Source organism: Balaenoptera ricei, chromosome 15, assembly GCF_028023285.1.
Source record: "Balaenoptera ricei isolate mBalRic1 chromosome 15, mBalRic1.hap2, whole genome shotgun sequence".
NCBI classification, from domain to species: Eukaryota; Metazoa; Chordata; class Mammalia; order Artiodactyla; family Balaenopteridae; genus Balaenoptera; species Balaenoptera ricei.
In genome coordinates, this window is record NC_082653.1 from 43923788 (window position 1) to 43946972 (window position 23185).

The window sequence follows — 23185 nt, forward strand, 5'->3', positions numbered from 1 at the left end:
GTATCCATTCAGCAAGCCTGTGTCTTTTGGTTGGAGCATTTAATCCATTCATATTTAAGGTGATTATCAATATGCATGTTCCTATTACCATTTTCTTAATTGTTTTGGGTTTGTTTTTATAGGTTCTTTCCTTCTCTTGTGTTTCCCACTTAGAGAAGTTCCTTTAGCATTTGTTGTAGAGCTGGTTTGGTGGTGCTGAATTCTCTTAGCTTTTGCTTGTCTGTAAAAATTTTGATTTCTCCATCGAATCTGAATAAGATCCATGCCGGGTAGAGTAATGTTGGTTGTAGGTTCTTCCCTTTCATCACTTTAAATATATCATGCCACTCCCTTCTGGCTTGTAGCATTTCTTCTGAGAAATCAGCTGTTAACCTTATGGGAGTGCCTTTGTATGTTATTTGTCGTTTTTCCCTTGTTCCTTTTAATAATTTTCCTTTGTCTTTAATTTTTGTCAGTTTGATTACTATGTGTCTCCGCGTGTTTCTCCTTGGGTTTATCCTGCCTGGGAAGCTCTGCACTTCCTGGACTTGGGTGGCTATTTCCTTTCCCATGTTAGGGAAGTTTTCGACTATAATCTCTTCAAATATTTTCTTGGGTTCTCTCTCTCTCTTCCTCTTCTGGGACCCCTATAATGCAAATGTTGTTGCGTTTAATGTTGTCCCAGAGGTCTCTTAGGCTGTCGTCAATTCTTTTCCCTCTTTTTTCTTTATTCTGTTCCACAGCAGTGAATTCCACCATTCTGTCTTCCAGGTCACTTATCTGTTCTTCTGCCTCAGTTATTCTGCTATTGATTCCTTCTAGTGTAGTTTTCATTTCAGTTATTGTATTGTTCATCTCTGTTTGTTCTTTAACTCTTCTAGGTCTTTGTTAAACATTTCTTGCATCCTCTCCATCTTTGCCTCCATTCTTTTTCCGAGGTCCTGGATCATCTTCACTATCATTATTCTGAATTTTTTTTCTGGAGGGCTGCCTATCTCCACTTCATTCAGTTGTTTTTCTGGGGTTTTATCTTGTTCCTTCATCTGGTACATAGCCCTCTGCCTTTTCATCTTGTCTTTCTGTGAATGTGGTTTTTGTTCCACAGGCTGCAGGATTGTAGTTCTTCTTGCTTCTGCTGTCTGCCCTCTGGTGGATGAGGCTATCTAAGAGGCTTGTGCAAGCTTCCTGCTAGGAGGGACTGGTGGTGGGCAGAGCTCAGTAAAACTTTAATCTGCTTGTCTGCTGATGGGTGGGGTTGAGTTCCCTCCCTGTTGGTTGTTTGACATGAGGTGACTCAGCACTGGAGGCGACAGCCTCTTTGGTGGGGCTAATTGCGGACTCCAGGGGGGCTCATGCCAAGGAGTACTTCCCAGAATTTCTGCTGCCAGTGTCCTTGTCCCCACAGTGAGCCACAGCCACCCCCCACCTCTGCAAATCCCGCTAGCCTTCAAAGTCTGATTCTCTGGGAATTCCTCCTCCTGTTGCCAGACCCCCCCAGGTTGGGAAGCCTGATTTGGGGCTCAGAACCCTCACTCCAGTGGGTGGACTTCTGTGGTATAACTGTTCTCCAGTTGGTGAGTCACCCACCCAGCAGTTATGGAATTTCATTTCATCGGGATTTAGCCCCTCCTACCATCTCATTGCAGCTTCTCCTTTGTCTTTGGATGTGGGGTATCTTTTTTGGTGAGTTCCAATGTCTTCATGTCGATGACTGTTCAGCAGTTAGCTGTGATTCCGGTGCTCTCACAAGAGGCAGTGAGTGCATGTCCTTCTACTCCATCTTGAACCTGCCCATCTCAATTGATCATTTATAAGAGCAAAACCACACTGATAACTTATAAAATGGAAACACACCACATGAAAACTAGCAACTACTGTATTAGTGTTTTTTATAATTGTTCTTAAAGTCACATATATTTTAGAGGTTGTGGTGGAGAAAAATTTGATTTGAATTTCATCAATTTCTTCAGTTTTACTTGATTTTCTTTCACCTCTGTTAAAGTCAAGTAAAATTAAATTTAATGTTTGTAATTAAAAATAGCATATCTAGTTTGAACCCAATGTTATAAAGTTATTTCATTCTTTCTTGTCTCATTTTAATTTCTTTGAATCATTCTACATATCCATCCTGTTATCTGTGCCTATTCATTTAAGTACTTAAAATAATGTTCATTAAATGGTAATTTAATTATATTTAGAGAATGATTTTGAGTAATCTGTTGCTTCTTATATTATGTGAAACTTTTATAAATGAGCATGCATCATTTTTATGGAAACAATAAAAAGTGATTATTTTTTTAATGTATTTAATGGAACAGTTAAATTAACACCATATGGCTTTTTCTTTTAATAACCTGGGATTTGGGGCAATCAGATTTCAAGTCTCAGCTCAGCAAAGAGCTGGTTGTATAATATCTCTAGTTCTTAGTTTCATCATCTGTTAAAAATGAAGGAGTTGAACTGAGATATTTGTTTCCAGCTCTGAAATTCTATATCTCAGGTACTGATGATCTCTCTATGCTGAGCTACAAGTAGCACTGTAGATACCATGGAGATATTTTACCTAATAACTTGGCTATATTGCTTTTGAGGAGTGTACCTTTCTTCCCGTAAAATCTTCACAGCCTTCTTATTTGAAGAAAGGGAAACATGTACAGGGAAAATAGAGCCCAATATAATAATGAAACATTACTTTTCAAAGGTTGTAGAATAGAAAAAGGGCAGAAACAAATGGGAACGCAGTATTCATGAGAAAACCCGTAAAACTATACCACTTCCTGCTATAACCATTATCCTTACAGCAGGAGTGGGAAATGATGCAAAGACAATTGAGCTCTTATGGTAAAACTGTACATTAAAGTTAACAATGATGACTGAGGTCAAATAGATTGGATATTTGTAAGAGACATGATAGGCCTAGAGAGCACTGGAAGAAAACTGAACAACAGCCCTATGGGCTTACTTTGTGTAATTATGAAATTTGATTATGCTGAGTAAAACATAGGAAACAAGTGAGAATTAAAATAGCACATTTCTTTGGCCTAACAGAAATAATGACAAGCTTATTCTGCAATTCAGTAAAGAAAACATATTCTAAAGACAAAAGGACTGAAACAAAAGCCATTAAAAAAATGAAATCGGTAATTTTGAGGCACACTGATTTCCAATGAAATCTGTCTTGCCCTTCTTTGCTGCCTGTGGAGTCTAAAAATCCAAGTGATCAACTTTATTTTGCATGTTCGAGAAACAAGCCCATAACTTTCAGGCTGAACAATAGCTCTATATGAAGAATTATCAATGGAGTAAGAAAAGACAGTGGCTCCTTATAGAACTAGCATAGTCAGTTTATGGAATTATTTGTGAATCTCAGTTTTGGGAAAATAAAAGCATTGAGTATCCATTTATTCATCAAGTTGGCTAGCTATATGTATATGTATATATATTAGAAATACAGTCAGCATTCTCTGTTGCTTTGTAATATTTCTTCATGATCTTAATGATCTCAAGAGTGAAATTTTCATCTACAAGCTGGCTTTTCCCTTTCTGATTCCCAGTGAACTGACACAGCCTGATTTCTTCTAAGAGTCACCACGCTCAAATCCTGACTTCAATGTTTATTACATCAGAATAAGATAGGTCGGCCAGTCTGTTGCCATCAAGGAGAAAAATTAAATGTAATGGAAAAGGCTGTTTTTATTAAAAGTCTTTTTCTCTTAGCCAAGTTCACTTTTTAGGTTAGCCAGGTGGTCTTGATGGCAACAGACAGCATAGGTTTTGATATATGGCATCGTTGTTCCTTTGTATATAAATAATGGCAGCTCTAATATAGAAAAGAAATTAAAGTGAGCAATAAAAAGTCTTGCCTATCTTTTATGATTTTACAACAATTAAGCAGCTAAAGCTGGATTATAAATCACTGAAGGGAAACTGAGAACAATCGAGAACAACAACAGTAATAAAGTATGGAATCTTTACTAATGAAAGGGAAACATCTGACTTCTGTTACCACCTAATAAAAGTGCACTTTATTGTCGTTCCTCATTTACTAGGCATTTTCTTTACTCCTGTAATACTTGGCTACCTAACCAGTATCCAGTTTTTAAAGATGAGAGAGAAAAATTCTATACGGCAAATCTATATGGTCAAATCAGCTTTAACCTGTCTTTTGCCAGTAGATGCACCTACCTGACAACTGCCAGCATTTGAAACACCCACACTCTACAGGTTTGTGGTTGTAAATTTCAGCCACTCCAGCTTTTGAGGAATACAAATAATGAAAACTCATCAAAACGCTGTCATAACTCTCCCAGCTGACTAGATAGAAGCATTTCTGACTACTCAAAATTAATAGCAGCTCCCAAGGCCTTATAAGAACAGCTGTCATTGAGAAATATACTCACAAACAAATAAGTAATTCTCCCAGTTTGATCTGTTAGAGGCATGAAGCGGCAACTCTTCAGGGCAACCTAGATGGGTTATCAAAGGAGCAATGAGCTCCCGTAGACCTCTGTTATGGTAATGTGAGCGTACCATGCAGTATTTATCAGCACGTGCTATGTGCCTCGCCCAGAGCTTGGTACATTCTAGACTCTCATTAAGGATCTGCTCAATGAACAAGGCAGAATCCTTTGCTGGTGGTCCACGTGGAACAGCCAGCAATTATAATTAGGACATTCCACCAACAGAAGCTGCTGTCCTGTCGTCACTGAAGTGCTAAAACTTGGCGAGATCCTAGGTATAAAACCACAGTTGGAAATGGATCAATACTAAGGACTGCACTGACTTTGTTATATTTGGTATAAAATACAAAATAAAATAAAATCCCACTCCTCCCAAAGCCAGTATCAATTTTATTTAGGTATGAGCCAGTGAAGACAGATTTGAGAACATTAATACATGTCATAACAATTTTTCAAAGTGAGAAACATTTCAGATCTGTGAGAATTTCATACTGCATTTTTACGAATAATTATGCAGTTGAATTAACTCAAATGCTTGTATTTTCCATCCATTACTGTGAGGTTAATTGTCCCTTTCAGGGACTGAGATGTGACAGGAACCTGTCATTGCCATGACATTCAACAGAAGGAACCCCATTTCTAGTTTTCATCCATGGGGTCTCGCTATGTAACAGATTTTTATAGGGAAGAGATTTTCTTCTTTCTGGGCTCATCTGGAGAACTCTGAAAACTCCCCCTTCTTGAGTGAACATGGTCATGGAGACTCAGGACAAAGAAGAAGGACTAGGAGTCAGGAGACATGAACCTTGCCTGGGCCCCAAGTCTTGATGTGACTTTGAACAAAACTCTCTCTGGGGATTTGATTCCTCATTTCTAAAATGAAAAACTGGACTACCCGATCTTTAAGGCCCCTTTGGAGTACTTGATGTCTCATAATGTGCAAGTGGTTCCAACCCATTGTTACAGAAGTTTCCCTGCTGGTTGGAGGGGAAAGCCTGTACAAGTCTATGTTTCATAGTCTTTGGTGATCAAAGAGGCCATCAACATGTTTTCATTGTCTGGGTTTAAATTTGCCTGTCATTAATTTTGACAAGATTATTTGTCACTGGAAATCACCTTTTAGATTTGGTGATCTATAACAATGACTGAAATAATGAAAAATCAATAACGCTCCCAAGGTGGATGCAAAAGAAATGACACACAGCATCTTAACCAATGGTCCAGAGAACATCATTTGGGGGATATATTTTCCCCTAACTACACACACTCTCAGATCCCATGTCAGATTTCCTGAATTAGAATTTCCTAGCTTGGGTCCTGGATCCACATGTCTTAGAAAAGCTTCCCAGCTAACTGGTGCCTTTTGCTCCCCAACCCACCTTTGAAAGAAGTGATTTAAATACTGATTATCTATCAGGTAGAGAGTATCGTATGATACAAGCCATACAGTGAGCTAAGTGGGCCTCTGATAACGTACCAGGTCAGGAAGCTGGCAGCATTCTATTTTTGCCTACATAGCTGTGTGCTATTTAAAAATTCAAGGAGGCTGAGCGCTTGGTGCGGTTGAATTTATCTAAGGTTTACTGAATGCTCCCTGTGGCTGTGGTTGGTAGCATTATAATTTGGGTGGTGAGCAGATTTGCAATTTTTATATTAAATTTGGAATGCTGGTTATAAAACTGTTTAGAATGCATTTCAGTGATGGATGGTAAATGGCTGTCTAAGACAAATACAAGGCCAATAGCCAGTTTCTTTTCTTTCCCTTTTTTGGTGCTACTTTGGGGAAATTACTTGGGAAATGAAGAAGGTTAAAAATGGTTCTATCAGTACAAACTGAAAGTCCATACACAAATTACATAAGCTCTTGCCCTAATCGTTTTCTTCCCTCCCAATGGTATTTACTGGGCACCCAGAGACTGCCAGATGTGAGACTGAACAGTTGCTCTAACACAGCAATCTTTCATGTTTTACTCGAAGGCTCTGAAAATATTTTTCTCCCTCAGCTCCGTAACAGGGAGAAAGGAGCCCCCCTGGGGATATGGCTGATGGAGGCTGATCCTGTCTGACACTTGGGGACTCTGAAGACTCACTGTGATAACTCAGTTATGATGCAGACAGGCAACACACCTGTTCCCAATAACTTAGGCTCTCACCACACATGGGCAGTCAAGTTCCCTTAGCATTTATTTTGATTGTACATTTTAATACATAAAATATCCCATTTTCATGGTTCATCCTCCTGCCTCTGGGCAGAAGCACAAACCTGCTTCAGAATCACTATTAGCTAAGATTATAAAAGGGACCTCAACCATCAATTCCAACGCGTAACTGCTTTCACCGTGAGATGATTCTCAGGAGTCCATTAGGCTCCAGCACTCAGGAGGGAAGGCTCCTTGTTAACTGTACTAAAACAAAGTCTTCTACAAATCAGAACAGGGGTTGGCATCTCTGGACCTCCTAGAAGGAGCAGCTCTCTCAGTGACCCTCTGATCTTCCAGCCCCATGTCCTACCACTTCATGAAATACATTCAGAGCCCACCAGACCACTCATCCAAAAGGGGGGAAGGGGATAGGACACTAGGTCTTCACTATTCATTCATTCTAATGGTTGAAAGGGGATGTGGTTTTAAAATAGTCCTTTCTTTTCAGCTTCTTGATGAGCTATGTTTTTGTCTTGACTGACTCTCAGATTATGACCTGGATCCACAGGTAAACTTCATGGACACTAGACACCAACAGTAACTCTGCCTCATCCGTAGAGAAAAGAGAAGACGACACTTACTGGGGCTCTGTTTCTGGGCACATAACTTGATGGATATTTAAAAGGATTATACCGATTTTAATAGAGTGGAAAATGTATAGTTTTCATACAGATAAAGAGCACTGCGGCAATGATTTGCATGACCAAATTTCAAGGGCATGCTCTCCGGCAGACGCTGCACAATACTTTGTGGTTACTTTCAATAACATATTTCATCTGAGGCTTTCACAATCTTTTACAAACTAGCTGTGGCATGATCATTTTACAGATGTGGAGTCTGAAAACACAGGGTTTAATCTGATGAAGATTCCACACAAGGTCAGCGCACGGGCACAGAGAAGGAAAGCCAGGAGGAGCTATTGTCTTGCACAACACATGTCAGCGTATAAAGAGGACAAACTAATTCAAAACAGAAGGCGAAGCTATTTAGAATCCAGAAGAAAATGCTAAGCTGAAAGAACATAAATAAATAAAAATAAAACAATTTTAAAGACCTTGAATAATGCAGCACCTCTAGTGAGAGCTCAGCCCACTCACACAGTGAATCTGGAAATAGAACGAGCATAACGCTTACATATGAGCCCAGTCGCCGCAGGCAATCTGCTCTTCTTCCAGTATTATTCAGGACAAATAATTTAGTTTTCTTTTTTTATTCTGAAATTTGTCACCATACAAAATAATGCATTATATTTTTCTTTGATTTCCGCTTTTTCCGTGTCTTCAATCCCCACACCCCAGAGTTTCAGAGAATCCACTGACTTCTCATCCTTTCAATTCGTAAGTTCACTTTGCCTGTAATAACCCCTAGGTTCCTTCTATCTTCTTCACAGACATATGTTACATCTAATAATCAACAACCCTGCCTGTTTTAATTGGTTCACCACCAGAGTGAATATAAAGTATCCCTTGGAGACCCTTCAGCTGACATCATTCTCCTTAAGGAGACATTATAGTAAATAAATAAGCAAATGAATGTGAGTCAACAGGGAGATTAAAAGACTTAGCTGAATGATGGTTAAGGAATTCTTAAAACCCTCTCACTAATGGGGGTGAAGGCCCTCAGTGCTCTCAGCACACCCAGTTTCTGTGTGTTCTTTCCTAATCTTGGTTTTTTGTAAATTAAGTCTTTAACAACAGTTGAGGAATTACGAAATTTCTTCATGGAGCAAGCCTGCACTTGCAGACATGTTGGTATCTTCCAGAATGTCCATAGCGAAGTACTCACAGCAGCAAAACTCTGGAAACTACTCGTATGTCCATCAAGAGGATTCTGGGAACCTGATCAAGTGTTATGCCAACTTGGTACCATTGCTCATGGGAAAATGATAAATTGCTTGATAAACCGATAAATTGTTTGTGGACCAGGGAAACGAGAGCTATTTGGTAGGAAGCCATAGCATAAGGCTTCTCTGAGTGAGGTGACTCCTGTAACTCAGCATGTCCCTCACGGGGACTCTGGAAGTTCTGCCCATGGAGTTGTGCCCAGAGAAAGTGGCTCTCCTGTTGCATAGGATTCTATGGCAGAGTGGTTCTCGAATCTTCCCCACGTGGGGCTCCTCTCCTAGCACCTAAGCTATTACCTGGGAGAGGTGGCGCAAAGAGAACAGCATCCGGACAGCCGTGTGGACTGCAGTGGACGCTGTTGCCAGACCCCCTCCATGCCTCAGCCCTGCCAGGAAGCAGTGATCTCTGTCTTACACATTGTTCCTGGGTCACCCGGTGCTAAGCGTGGCCTACGGGAGTCCTGTGAGTCTGAATGTTTAGTTGGATCCAAGAAGACCTCCTGAGGGCATTGCAAATGGTTACTTCTGAGGATCAGATTAAGAGAAACTTTCACATTCTATGTATATATTGAATAATTTCAGCCTTTAACCATAAACATGTAACTTATTATCTGGAGAAAAAAAGCCTACTGAAAGAAAAAAAAACCTCCATAAAAGGAACTGTCACATCAAACTCCTTTAGAGGTCTATGCCCAGGAAAACAAGGCTAAGATTCCACAATGAAATGGGAATGAATAGGATGTAACTTTAGACAAAGTTCCAAAAGATTAAAAGCTATAACCAAATCTACAGTTTTGAGGTGAATAAACATTCTCTATCTTGGTAAGTATATCACAAATTCTGGATATACTGAATTCAAGTGTGTTTTTTCAATATTTTTTCAGCTTGATTAAAAATTTGGAACCTTGTATGACTAGATAAATTTAGTATGTATCATTTAAAAAATGATCACCAACCATTTTGTTATGCAATTAAGACAGCAAGAGTAGTTTTCTATTTTCTACTTCCATAGAAATAATGAGTCCAATGTGGTGAAGGGATGAGGTAAATAAAACTTGTTCCCACTTGGCTATGAAACAGCCAATTCCCTGAGAGGAAACTTTCAGCATCCTTCCATATGAACCCTTTGGCTTTCTTTCCTGAAGAAATTCTGTCTTTAACAAGTCCGATAATTTCCAGGATGTTATCAGGCCAAACAGCTACCCCATTTGGAGGCAGCTAATTACTTCAAGAAGATTGACATTATATACAATCATAAGAACAATTATAAGATGAATCATAATTGATGAATACCTATACACAGATTATTGATCTCAAGTCCCAACAAACACTTGGCAAGTAAGACGATGTGAAGTGAGGCTGCACAAAAGAAATGTCAACTTAACGAAAAAAATAAACCTGATATTCATCTTGATATTTAAGCTTCATCTTGAAAATGTTAAATGGATGATGCTGTCCTCTCACTGAAATAAGATTTATCACCATCTAGAATGACACGCTACTGTGTGTTTAGAGATAATGTTTCTTCCCGGTTCTGTTTCGATAATATTGTTTGGTTAGACATAGGAAATAGAGATGAACTGCCTGGGCTTCTGCTCACGGGTTGTGTCACAAGAGGCGAGTCTCTCGTTCCCACCACAGAGACCATGAATGTCAAAGGCGCAGCACAGCCGGGCAGGAAGTGCTCAATGAATTGGGAGGAGTTCATCAGAGCTGTGGCCAAGGAAAAGCTCCGTGGCATCCGGGCAGCCCTGCAGGGTTTGTAATTAGCTCAGCTTCCTTGTCTCCAGGCGGTACTTGTTTTAGGATCTCACCACATGGTTTCAACCACTATTCACATTCTCTCTTCTCTTTCAAATACATGCAACACATGTCTGTAGTTTCCCTTTCATAACGGGTTTTTTGTCCTTATAAGAAAGAAGCTGTAAGTCACAAAGCTGGGCTCAGTGTGGAAAAGCAACTTCCCATCTTTGTTATCATTTAGATCACGCGTCTGTCTTCAGAAAAGGGGTTTCTGGGAGAAGTCCTCTATGAACAGAATGGAAATTCCAGCTGGGTTTCAACGTTCAGACCTTCTTGAATATCATCCAGTGGTTTCCCACAGCACTCAGACTCAGGTTCACGGTGCCACGTGGTCAAGCCCCCGCCCTCCTCTTTACCACACTGGCCACTCTCCCTGGGTCTTCTCATTCTGGAAACATGCTGAGCTTGGTCCCATCCCAGGGCCTTTGCACTTGCTGCTCCCTCACCTTCAGCTGTGCTCACCTCCAGATCTTCACACCTCTCTTCTTTTCAGCATTCAGATCTCAGCTCAAGCTCACCCCGAGATCACCCTTCCTACCTGCGCATCTAAAGCAGCCCACTGCCCAGCTCTCAGGCCACACTCTCACATTGCCTTGTATTTTCTCCATGGCACCTAACATTACCTAAAATCCTCTTATTTACTGGGCTTTGTTTGTCTGTTTATTGGTCATTCTCTCTGCTTCATGAGAGGTGGGATGTCGTTGTCTTGCTCACAACTGTATGCACAGTGTGGGGCTGCTCAATACAGATTTATGACCAAATGAAGGAGGAAACCAGCTCGATTTTCTTCATTTGAAGGCCACTTAATTTTTTCAGCATGTATGCAATACACCCTTTTTCCCCTTGAAAATAATTTTACATGTGTGATAATGTCTGTTCATTAATTTTGTCTGGTAGCAGACAACCACTTCAGTTCACAGGTTCACATCATTATTAATCTCAGGTAAGTTTTCTTCTATTATATCTTTAAAGACTGCTTCTGTCTGCTCCAAAGTTTTCTTTAAAAACACTGATTAGACCTGTCTATTATTGCTTTGCAAATTTATTTAAATATCTCTCATCTCATATTTCAACTAAAATGCCATTTTGTCAGAGAGCCCAACCCTGAAATGTCCTTATACTAAAGTGTCCAACATCTTCTGCCCATCACATCTTATTGATATTTTTCCTATAATGCATATACCTCACTTAAAATGGTAACTGCAACTTAGCAAGCATACTTTTTAACTGTTAGTTATTATTATATTTTCCTGGTTTATTGTTAGTCTGTCCTGATATAAATTTAAGCTATATAAGAGAAGACACTTTTTTTCTTCTTGTCCACTACTGTATTACTAGAGTTTAGAAAAATGTGCCTATGTAGAATGGCATTGAACTAACGGCACTGAAAGAACTGATATAAAATAAATCATGGAATGAATTTATACATACATACATATATAGAGAGATAAATCCTGGTAAAGTTTGTATCCTTTTTTTCAAGTAAATTGTTTTTTTCCATCTACACTGTGGGAATTTAGCAAATTAATATGAAAATCTGTACATTATTAAAGTACTGACATAGTAACTTACAATCAAGCAGTTAATGAGCTGCAAAGCTCACTTTAAAAACCAGTTGCTCTATACATTTAATATGTACACAATTACTTCTTGTTATTGTCAAAATTAACTTGGGACATGAAGAGTTAATTGCAGAGACAAACTTAATAAATTGACTTTGATGTAGTTGCTTCTGGAACTGAAGCCTCTTGGGAACACTGAGCTAAAATTCATACCTGAACCTTCTTCAATTTTTAATCAAATACTATTATGATAACTTAACAACAGAATTTCAAAGATAGCTCAATTTTTCCTGGACTCTAGATTCTTTTACACATCAAGGAACCACTTTATCTACCCAAAGGTATTTCTCTTTATGTTGTGTATCAGATAAGGGAGCTTAGAAGCCATGGAGATGTTAAGGAAACATTATGTAATTAACATGAAACAAATCAGGGACACACGTCTGACTAAACTATTTTTTAGAATATCATAAGACACTATAAAAATGCACTGAAAAGCCATACGTAGGGAAAGCAGGCTAAATAGACAATGATTACTGACTGATTTGTAGTCAGTTCAAATCAAAATGCCCAAAGAGCTGTGCCTATACAAGGTTTCCTTTAGTTGAAGCAAAAATAAACAAACAAAAAAATAATAAGAATACATTCACTTGGAAGATACACATTAATTTTAGGAATACCTTTCTTTGCTTAGAAGTATTTTAAAAACCAGTCTTTGTCCAAAAATGAAAAAAAAGGATTACTAATGTATCAATACACTCTGGATATCTTATCAGATGAAATGCCTCCTTGCTTCTAGATGATTCCGTTTTTACTGTCTACCTCCCCTCCATGTGTGAGGGCAAATTAACTTTTATGACTTTATTCCTCATTATGTGGAAATCTAAGCATTAATGCAATCTTTTTTAAGAGAAAAAAGGGCAAATCTATACTGAAAAATTTATTACGATTTTATTTTAATAGGTCTCACTCATGGCTGAGAAGTTGTAAATTGATTAAAATATTTACTTACAATACACTGTAAAATTTATGAAAAAGATAGAACTCATTTACTGTTGCTTTACTATCACTCAAAATTTTGTGTTCAAAAAATGTCTGAATTGTGTAGAATACAAATGGAACAGAGGACAAAAATTAAAAACCTATCTTTGAAAGACGAGTAATTGAAATAAAACTTGGTGACACTTACAAGCTAATACCTAAAAAGAAGGGGGGGGATTGATAATGTAATCAACTCATTTACTTTATAAAACAAATGTTCTTAATTGGAGATAATTATTTCTTAACTCACCTCTGCATACTTCAACTTCAATGTTTTATGCATTTCTCGGAAACGACTGTAACGCCTGAATACGGTCCACGTCTCATCCAGGACAGTGATCTATTCACCAGGAAAAGCAAAATAAATCAGCATTAGTTGGAGGAAAAATTTGTTTCCTCTTATTTGTTTAATGTATATACACTGATGTGTATAAAACTGATGACTAATAAGAACCTGCTGTATAAAAAAATAAATAAAATGAAATTCAAAAATTCAAAATAAAACCAATAAAACAATCATATAATTGTTCTTAAAAAAACAATTAAAAAAATTGTTAAACAATTAAAACAATTAAAAATGCATCTTAAAAAATAATTTGCTTCAAATTAAACAAATTGTTTAATTTGTTTAAAGTGATTCAAAAATTTGTTTAAATTTGTTTAAAATAATTTAAAAATTAACGAAAAGTGATTAGCATGTAAATTTCTCCAGAAGGGAAAATATTAATCTAGCGGCACAAATAAGACTTACAAATAATAACTGTACTCTGCTTAAGCATGCATCTCTGCTTCCCAAATATGATTACGAGCAGCATGTGACTCTGTAAAGTGAAGGACACAGAGTTTCACGGCTTATCAGAAGTGTCCCTCCACTCTCCACGTGGGGTGCAGACAGGACATCCCACAGCGTGACCTTTCTGTTACAGTGATGTGCTTACACGAAATGTTTACACTTTTATATAAAATGTCAGTGTTGGTTTCCAGATGCCACCGCAATGGACAAGAGAGAAGCAGCAGCAGAGAAGAAAAAGAAGGATGAGGAGAAGGAAGAGGGAGGACAAAGGAGAAGGAGGAGGACAAAGAAAAATGAAAAAAACAAACTCTGTCTGCATCTCAATGATCATTAGTATCAAAACCCACACTGTATTTTGCTTTATTTCGGAGGAAGAATTCTCAGTCCAGCCTCTAACCAGTAGTGGAACTTACTGTTCCTATTGGACAGCAGGCGGACACTGGTGCCCATCAGTCACATACGAAGGTCACGGTGACCGAGAGAGGCTGGGAGACACCACCAGCCTCCACGGTCACACCTGAGGCACAGGCTCCTGATCAAGTTCCCATCTCATTCCCACCCTTCTTCCTCCAAGCTCCAGACCCATGTCCCTAACTGGGAGACGTCTTTCTTTAGATGCCACACACCAACTTCAAGGTCAGCTTGTGTGAAACATATCCACCCGTTCTCTCCAATCTCAACTCTACTTCATCTCAGTGCATGTCACCACCATCCACCAAGCCACACCAGACAGACGCTGGTCCCCAGGTCCCCCCAACACGCCACAGTCAGACAAGCACCAGGTCCTGCACCTCTCACCTCCTAGACCTTCCTTAGCGCTCTACCCTTCCATCCTTCACTGCCACTGCCATCTCACTCCGGGCCACCAGGTCTCACGCGGCCTCGGCCAGGCCTCTCCCAGTGTCTCCATCCGGTTGCCCCTCCAATCCCTTCTCTGCACAACTGACGGGAGCTTTTTAAAAACTTAAATCTGATCATTCTACATCCCCCCCCTTAAGTCCCCTAGAAGCTTCACGCTACTCCTAGAAGAAGACCCAGATTTTATATTTCTACCCGACCGCGTGCAGCCGCCTCTCCTCCCGCAAGTGTCTCACTCCCTGGAAGCGCACACTCCTTCCCACGCTGGGCCTCTGCAGGGGCCGCATATCTGTACCGGAAACCTTACCCCGCACATTAGAGAAATGCCCTTCTCAGGCTGGTGATTCAGCTTTTGGTTCTCCTGCATGTACACCCCAGGGGCGAGCAGGAAAGTCAGGGGTCAGTAAACCACAGAGATCAGTAGGGGGAGGACACCCATGCAGGGGGCCTCGGGAGGAGGAGGGAGTCCTGAGTCTCAGCCATCCGCAGGTTCACTCACTTCCCCGAGTGGCAAATGAGACGATTTTGGGTTATCCAAGGAAGTACGTATTAAAACTTTCACTGTTCTGGCTCTATATTCATCATTTACAATAATGTTTTAATTGTGGCAGGTTTCTTCTTGTGAGTTTCTTTTAAAAAGGTATTTCTGTAAGGAAACAAAGGTAAGTATGTTTACCAAAAAAATCATTTAGTATAAATAGTACCAATGTCACCAAAGCTTGGGAAACACTGCTCCTGGCAGCTCAGCTGGGGGCTTTCTCCCCGGCTCTCTCCTCCTCAACAGACCCCATTGTGCACCATCAGCAAGGAGGTGAGGGCTTCCTTAGGGCAAGAGCACAGCAATATGCCACCTTGGCTGGACGCAACCCAGGTGTCAAGGAGAGACCTGGACAGGAGTGGGCGTGATGCTGCCTGCTTGCCAAGAAAGCCCAGGAATGAAGAGAACCACACCCGTGACCCGGGAGTAGTTAAGATGCAGGATGCTCACAGGGAAACTATCCTGTCCTGGGACTTTGGAATCCAGAGAAAGTCACAGAAGAAGCCTGGGTCTCCCTCCTCCCTCAGACTGTAATGCTCCCTGGATCTCCGACTGCTTCCACTGTTCCTCTTGAACCCACAGTCAGTCAAGTGCAAAATCTCCCCATCCTCAGCCTCTTCTGGGAACATCCCCTTCACCTTCGCTCTAACTGAGAGCTGGCTCTCCCCGAGGGACCCCTTCCCCTGTAGCCATCTCAAGTAGGGACTGTGTTCTCCCCACACTCTTCATCCTGTTGTGCTGGGAGGTTGGTAGACGCTCTTGTACTTCCATCCAACTTTCACACCACTGCTCCTCTGCCCTTCCTAAAACCCCACCTACGTGAAGCCCACACCTTCGGATCCTACCTGTACCCATCCTTCTCGCAGGCAATTCGCCTTAGTCACATCCCCGACTCCCTGAACGTCTTAGGTTTTGCTCACTGTCATCTGCTCCAACGCTATGGAACTCCTGCCATGAATCTTGGTAATTTCATCAACCAACAGACGATCCCTCCAACACCCCAACCTCCTGTTCCTTGACCTTTGCCCTGGTTCCTCCCTCACCCGACTTGGAAACCACGGGCAATCACTACAACCTTTCCCTTGCATTCAACCTCAGATCTCTTCGTTTGGTCTTGAAATTCCCTTGACTAAGCTAAACCACGATCTTGGTTAAATCCAACTGTCTGCTTACTCCCAGCCTGTACCTGCAGGATGGGGCTGAAGGAAAACATGCCACCAAATGGCTGCCTGGTCCTATTTTAAAGTCACAGTCACCACTTTGAGGTCAGCCTGGATACCTCCAAACAGTCATACCACGTTTCCCCATTCCATCCATTCTCCCATTCTCTTAGATAAGAGTTTTCTAAACAGTTTACCCCATCTTCCTCCTCACTCTCCGATGATAACCTGAGTTCCTATTTCACTCAGAAAGTGGAAGCAATCAAAAGAACACTCCCACAACCACCCTCAGCCCACCACGGCCACCATCGGCCTTGTACCTCCTCTTCCCTCCTGCTACCGGGCGTGGGATGTACACCACTGCTCCTGGTTAAGGCCAACCCCTCTTCCTAAATGCTGGATTCTGGACTCCACGCCCTCCTGCCTTCTGAAGGAAACTGCAATCAGCAATTTTCTCTTCTCTCTCTTGCACCAACACATCCCCAGTCTCTACTAGATTATTCCATCAGCATCTAAACTAGCTAGGATTTCTCTCACCTTAAACTCCCACCTTGGCCTCCCTTTCCCTTCCCATTGCCACTCCATTTCTGTCCTTCCTATTATAACCAACTCCTTGCAAGAGTTTATTCTTGATGTCATCAATTTCCTTCTTCCCAGGATCCCTTCAATCCAGCCTCAGTTACTCACATTCCACTCAAGCTACTCTCATCTACTCTTACCAAGGTCATCAACGACCGCCACAGGTTACTTCACGCTAAACCACGGTTTCATTCTTGGCCCTGATCTGACTTGACCTATTGCAGGATTTGATGGAGCCGACAACTCCTCCTTGAAACATCTTTTTCATCTGGCTTCCAGGCTGCTGCCTCTCTTACCTTAGTTTTCTTTGCTTGGATTTCTCTTCATCCCCCTGACCTCTAAACATCAAAGTGTCCCAGGGCTTAGTCCTTGAACGTGTTTTATTTTCTACCTGAGCTCACTCCCTTGGTGATCTCATCCCATCTCATAGCTTAAACTTACACCAGTGATTCCCGGGATGCTCATCTCTCTCCCTTGAACCCAGACTCGTACATCCTACTGCCTACTTGATATGTCTGCCTACCTGGATGTCTAACTGCATCTCAAACTTAACATGGCTAAATTTACCAAAATTAATCTCATCCAGACTTGCTCCCCCATCTCAGTCATGACAATGCCGTTCTTCTATTTCTTCAATCCAAAAACTGTGGCATCATCTTTGATGTTCCTCCTTCTCTCACGTCTCACATCCAATCAGTCAGCAAATCCTTTCCACCACACTCCAAATATAATGAGAATCTGACACTTTGCAGCATCACCACCATTGGCATCTTGGTCTAAGCCACCGTCACCTCTTGCCTGGATGTTTAACAGCCTCCTACCTGGTCCCCTTGCTTCTGCTTCTGTCTCCCTCCCCCCAACATTCCCCTCATTCCTTTCTCAACACAGCAGCCAAAGTGATCTTGTTAAAAACTGTCAGATGAGGCCATTTCTTTGCTGAATGGGACATCCTCCCAAGGCGTCCCATCTCGCTCAGGGTACAAGTTCAAGTTCCTGTGCTGATCTACAAGGATCTCTACAATTTGTCCCCTCCCTGGCCTCATCTCCCACCACGTTTTCCCTTGCTCACTCTGCCTTCCTTGCTTATCTAGAACCCATCAAACATACTACACAGTAAGTGTGGCCTCAGGAACTTTGTCTGTGATCTCTCCTCTTTCTGGAATGCTCTTTCCACGTGACTAGCTCCCTCACTTCCTTCAAGTCTTTGCTCAAAAGCCACTTTCTCAGTGATGCCTTCTCTGGATATACCATCTAAAATTGCACCCCCTTACTCCCCATTTCCACACTACTTACTTCTCTTTTCTTATTTTTCTACTAAGCACTTCTTACTACCTAACATGGTACAGTCACACCTCTGAGATATCGTGGGTTGGGTTCCATACCACCACAGTACAGCGGATTGCAATAAAGTGAGTCACACGAATTTTCTGGTTTCCCAGTACATATAAAAGTTATGTTTGCACTATACTGTAGTCTATTAAGTGTGTAATAGCATTATGTCTAAGAAAACAATGTACGTATCTTAAGTAAAAAAACACTTTAACGCTAAAAAATGCTAACCATCATCTTGACAATGCAGGGTTGCATTACAAACCTTCAATTTGTAAAAATACGCAATATCTGAGACGCGCAATAAAACAACGTAATCTGTATATATTTACTTATATGTCTTGTTTTTGTCTCTCTTTCCCACTAGAATAAGCTCCAGGAGAACTGGGATTTTTAGCTGGTTTTCACTACACCTTAGAAGAGTACTTGACACATCACGGGCATCCTGATGAAGAGCTGGAGGATGGAGCCCCCCCTGGATGGGCTTGTCTTAAGTGTACTCAGGCTTAGCAACAATGAACCAGCAAGGCCTTTGTTCATGTCTCTGGTAGAAGAGATGGCCTCCAGCAAAATCAGGACACGGATACGGATAACTGGACACCAGCTCGTGAGGCTTCGGCCTGCGGCGCCTTCCTCTTTTTTTCTTTCTTTCTTTTTTTGGTCACACCACATGGCACATGGGATCTTAGTTCCCTGACCAGGCATCGAACCCACATCCCCCTGTATTGGAAGCACAGAGTCTTAACCACTGGACCACCAGGAAAGTCCTGCTTCTTCTTCTTTGTTGCTTTCACAGCTCATTAATGTCAGACCATATTTTGAAATCTCTAATTAAATCAACAGCTACTTCACACCCACCTCGTAATTTGGGTTTCACTCCTCTTTCCCAGGGTGGTCCCTGAATAATGCCTTTATAAGGCATGGCAATTTCCCTGACAACTTGCACATACCAAGTCTCCGGAGGACAGGTGCGACTGAGTGATTTCTCGGGCAGCAGAATCAGGGCATTTGGGCACAAAATGACAAGACAGCAAGGGGAAGATAAAGTCCCTGAGAGAGCCCCCAAAAGCATCCAATCCACTTCTTCCTGCTTCTCGCTATCAGCCCCCAGTGCTCACAACGGGATGCAGGGGGAGAGCGGGGGTGGAGCTGGGAGGAGACAGAGGAAGATGGCCTGACGGGGAGAGAGCTACCCAAAGCTGTATGTTCTTGTGAACTGGGCTTAACGTGGTCTGTAAGGGGATCAGAGGCATCTTTGTCTTCACCATGTCACACTAGTGTCTCCAAGAGTCCCACATTAATGAAGAGGGTGGGGACTCTCTGGAACCATTAACACTATATATAATTTCCCCAAAATACTGAACAAAGAAGATCATTATGGGTACATTTTGGGCAATGGTTCATTTTGTTGCCTCGCGTCTTGATATTTTAATAAACTCACATTAATAAACCCACACACAGATCTCACCAGCTTCTGCCTTCGATATCTCAGTCCATAATCTAAACCAGCGGTTCTCAAAGTGTGATGCCTGACCAGCAGCAACAGTTTCACTTGGGAACTTGTTAGAAATGCAAATCCTGAGGTCTCACCCACACTTCATCTGGAACTCTGGGGTGGAGCCCAGAAATTTGTTTTAACAAAATCTTCAGGGGCTTCCGACGCAGGGTAAGGTTTGAGCAGCCTTGCTGTAAACCTCTGCGGGTTGCTGCCCCCAAATCAGACGTGGTGGCTTGTGGAGAACAGGGTGCATTCTCAGTATAACTGCAACACAAGCTTATAGCGAGGCAGAGAGAAATTCTCCAAATTCTTTACCCTTTCACAAGCTTCCTGCTTTCCACTCCCCTCCATCCACTCCCCTCTCAAGGTCAAAGCCCTCAGCATGGCATTCAGGACCTGTTCCCGGCTGACCCAACACTACCTTTCTAACCCCAGCTCCCAGTGGATTAAAAAAACATCTCACACTTCAGACAACTGGTCAACACAGAAATGGGGCACATTTGTCAGTCTCTGGAAGGGTCTTTCGAATGGCCTCCTCAGTGTCCACCCGTTCCGTGGCCTCCTGCTCAGCCTCCAGGGCGCGTGTCCAACCACAGTCCCTCCCTTGGCAGCACCCCTGCTTCCACTCCGTTCTCCCTGGAAGAATCACTCCCTCCTCCGTGACTCCCCGGCATGCAGCTCACACTCTGATCAGAGCACACGTCACAGGACATTAATGATAGAATTAATCTTGTACTAGTTAATTTATATAACCGATATTAATTATATAAACGTCTCTCTAACCTACAAGACTGTAGGCCTTCTAAGGGAGTGGGCCTTTGGCAGTAGCTGGGGTGGTGGTGGGAGGCCTCTCATTGAAGGAATAAACGTTTATTGAGCTACTACTATGTGTCGGCACCATATCAGGTGCTGGTAGTTCTCCGAGAGATGCACTTAAGGTTATTTTGCTTTTCAAAGAAGGTAAGGCTCCACCATCTTGGTTCCACTAACTCTGTTCTGGTGATATCTTTGAGGTTCATCTGAATCAAAGATTATTTTCATTAGTCACATAATGGTATCTTTTTTTTTGTTTTATCTGCACTGAGAACAGGGTGCATTCTCGATATATTTGTAACCCAAGTTTATAGTGAGGCACAGAGAGATTTCCAAAGACTTTACCCGTGAAGTTTTCACCTGAATCCAGGTTAAATACGAGGATTACAAAGGCTCAAGTTCCTGCTTTTTATATAAAACACTTTACATCTCCCCTTGCCTATCAACACGTAAACAAGCTGAGGACAAGGATGATGAGTGAAGACCATCACGAGCACCACAGAAATGGTGCGCAAGGCAACCCCGTGGTCACCTCCCCACAGGGAACCAGTCAAATCCCTTCTCTGTAACAGAGACAACTCCACTTTGAGAGCTGGGGAAACAGCGCACGTGAAGTTTGGGAAAACTACACAGAAAGTGGAAATACACATTGAAGTCCTATTTTGCCCCAAATTAAAACTGGGCATAGGATGAGGTGCTGATGCAGACAGGAGGCACAGAAGGTCAGTACACCCAACACATCAGGTCAAAACGCTCAACTGTTCTCTTCCATGCTGAAAACGCAGGGCATCATTGCTCTGTGGCTTTGAGGAGCAAATTCATTGCTTCTCGCTCACTGAACAAGTCTGCTGATACAAAATCCGTCTTTTCTGGACCATAAAATGATCAAGTGCAACTTAAACACCATAAACGTGTCCACAAGATGAACTGCATTCACTATGAACAATTCTCAACTGAGTGCTTTCCACAAATTTATGTTATATACATATTTCGCTGGTTTAAGGAGTGTCGATTTTAAGACCTGTCATCAGTATGTATTTGCTTGTGTATATCTATCTGTGTAAGAAGGAGAGAATCAACAGTTTTTCACCCAAAGAAAAATACTCTAACTGGCCCCAGGTAAATAAGCAGTTACTCGTAGAGGTCTCCTCAACAACATTTATTTTTAAACAACATTTGGAGGAGCTACATCAAGTATATACAAATGAAATTCCCTGTATTTAGTAATAGCTTGGAGGAAATGGTCTAATACCACCCTAAGATATACTAAAACAAGTTTTGCCAGATCTCTGCAAAATACAGTCTTGTGCAGTAACATAACTATGAACATGCTTGAGGAAATATGAATAGATAACAAATATCTGAATCTGTATAAATAGCAAGCATTAATACATTAGATTTCATTAAAATCTCTACAGACAAATGTTGCAAACTGAACTACCCAGGAGGTGGGAGGAGAGGCCAGCACCCCAGTAATCACAGCTCGCCACCCAGTACCCCTCGCTCTGGTCCACCTCTAGGACGGCACAGTCCTTCCGAGGACAGACAGCCCAGCGCTCTCAGATTTCTGATGGGGACGCTCACACCAAGTGCGCCGCATCCAATGTCCGTCTCCAGCGTGATGCTCTAACCTCTCTCCGTCTCCCAGCCCCTCTTCCCTTCTGATCACTCACCGAGGGCTCAAGCTGGATTCCAGGTCACTCTTCCTGCCTCCAACTCCCTAGCTCCCTGGACCTTCTGGTGGGACCCCGTCGGAATAACCCCCTTCTGTCCTGTGCGCTACCCGGAACCGCTGCAGAGCGCCCTCACTACCCCTCCCCAGGAAGGCGGGACGCACTGACACTAAATGTACGCTATTTTAACTCTGTAGGGTCACTCCTACATGGAAATCCTTCTAAATTACATTTTCTGTGATGAGTATTTCCAAACACTCTAGATTTTCAATCCTCACGGACAATGCCGTTTTACTGAGATGTTAAGGTCGCCCGCACCCAACTCCGGAGCAGCCTCTCAGCCCATCTCAGAATGATGCTGCTACCGCATTCTTCCCTGCTCCCTTCGAGACCGCCTCAGCTTCACTTCACCGTCCTCCTCCGCTTCTACCAGAAAGGAGCTCCTCCCCAGGGCTGGCCGCAAGCGGTACTACTTCCTGTCAACAAAGCATCATCTGTACCCGTCTACCCGAGGGCCTGTCCCGGTGTCCTGCTGCCTAGAATGCCCTCTCTCTCTCCCACCAAAACCTGAAGTCTTCCCAGGTGCCCATCATGACCCCCTTTGCTCCGCACTGTTCTATTTTCTGCGTGTTTCTCTCCCCCACTTCACTGACCCCAGAGTACGTGAACTGCTTATTCATCTCTTCTGTTCCTCAATATCTTGATACTTCTAGTGTGGTCTTTAAAAAAATGTTACAGGTACCAATAAATACTTGTTAAATAATAAGTGAATGAATAATAAAGAGAGCGGAGCCCAGAGCCTCTTCAGTAAACACTCCTGCTATTTTTCTCATTCCCTTTCTGGCTTGAAATGTGGGCAGCAGAATGATCTGCATTTCAGGTCTTTTCTGATTTACCCGTAAATGTTTAAAGTTTTTGGACAATAGGCGTTAGAGGAGACAGGGAGAGGGTAAAGAACTGTAAAACAAAGAAAATGTCATTTACCAGATTCCTTTGGGAGAGAGGAGTCTTGATTTAGTGATAAACAATTTGGGGGTAAGAATGAGTAAGGGTAG

The 23185-nt window shown here is 42.0% G+C and overlaps 1 protein-coding gene across 2 annotated transcripts in view; it reads right to left on the minus strand.

Annotated features, from left to right (window-relative positions):
• The window catches only part of KIF16B (kinesin family member 16B), a 302268-nt gene that overhangs the window by 54063 nt on the left and 225020 nt on the right, over nucleotides 1-23185 (minus strand). For both annotated transcript variants that reach the window (XM_059897339.1, XM_059897338.1), the window contains one exon: nucleotides 13140-13229. In XM_059897339.1, the coding sequence (XP_059753322.1) occupies nucleotides 13140-13229 (90 nt within the window). The remainder of the gene's footprint in view (nucleotides 1-13139; nucleotides 13230-23185) is intronic.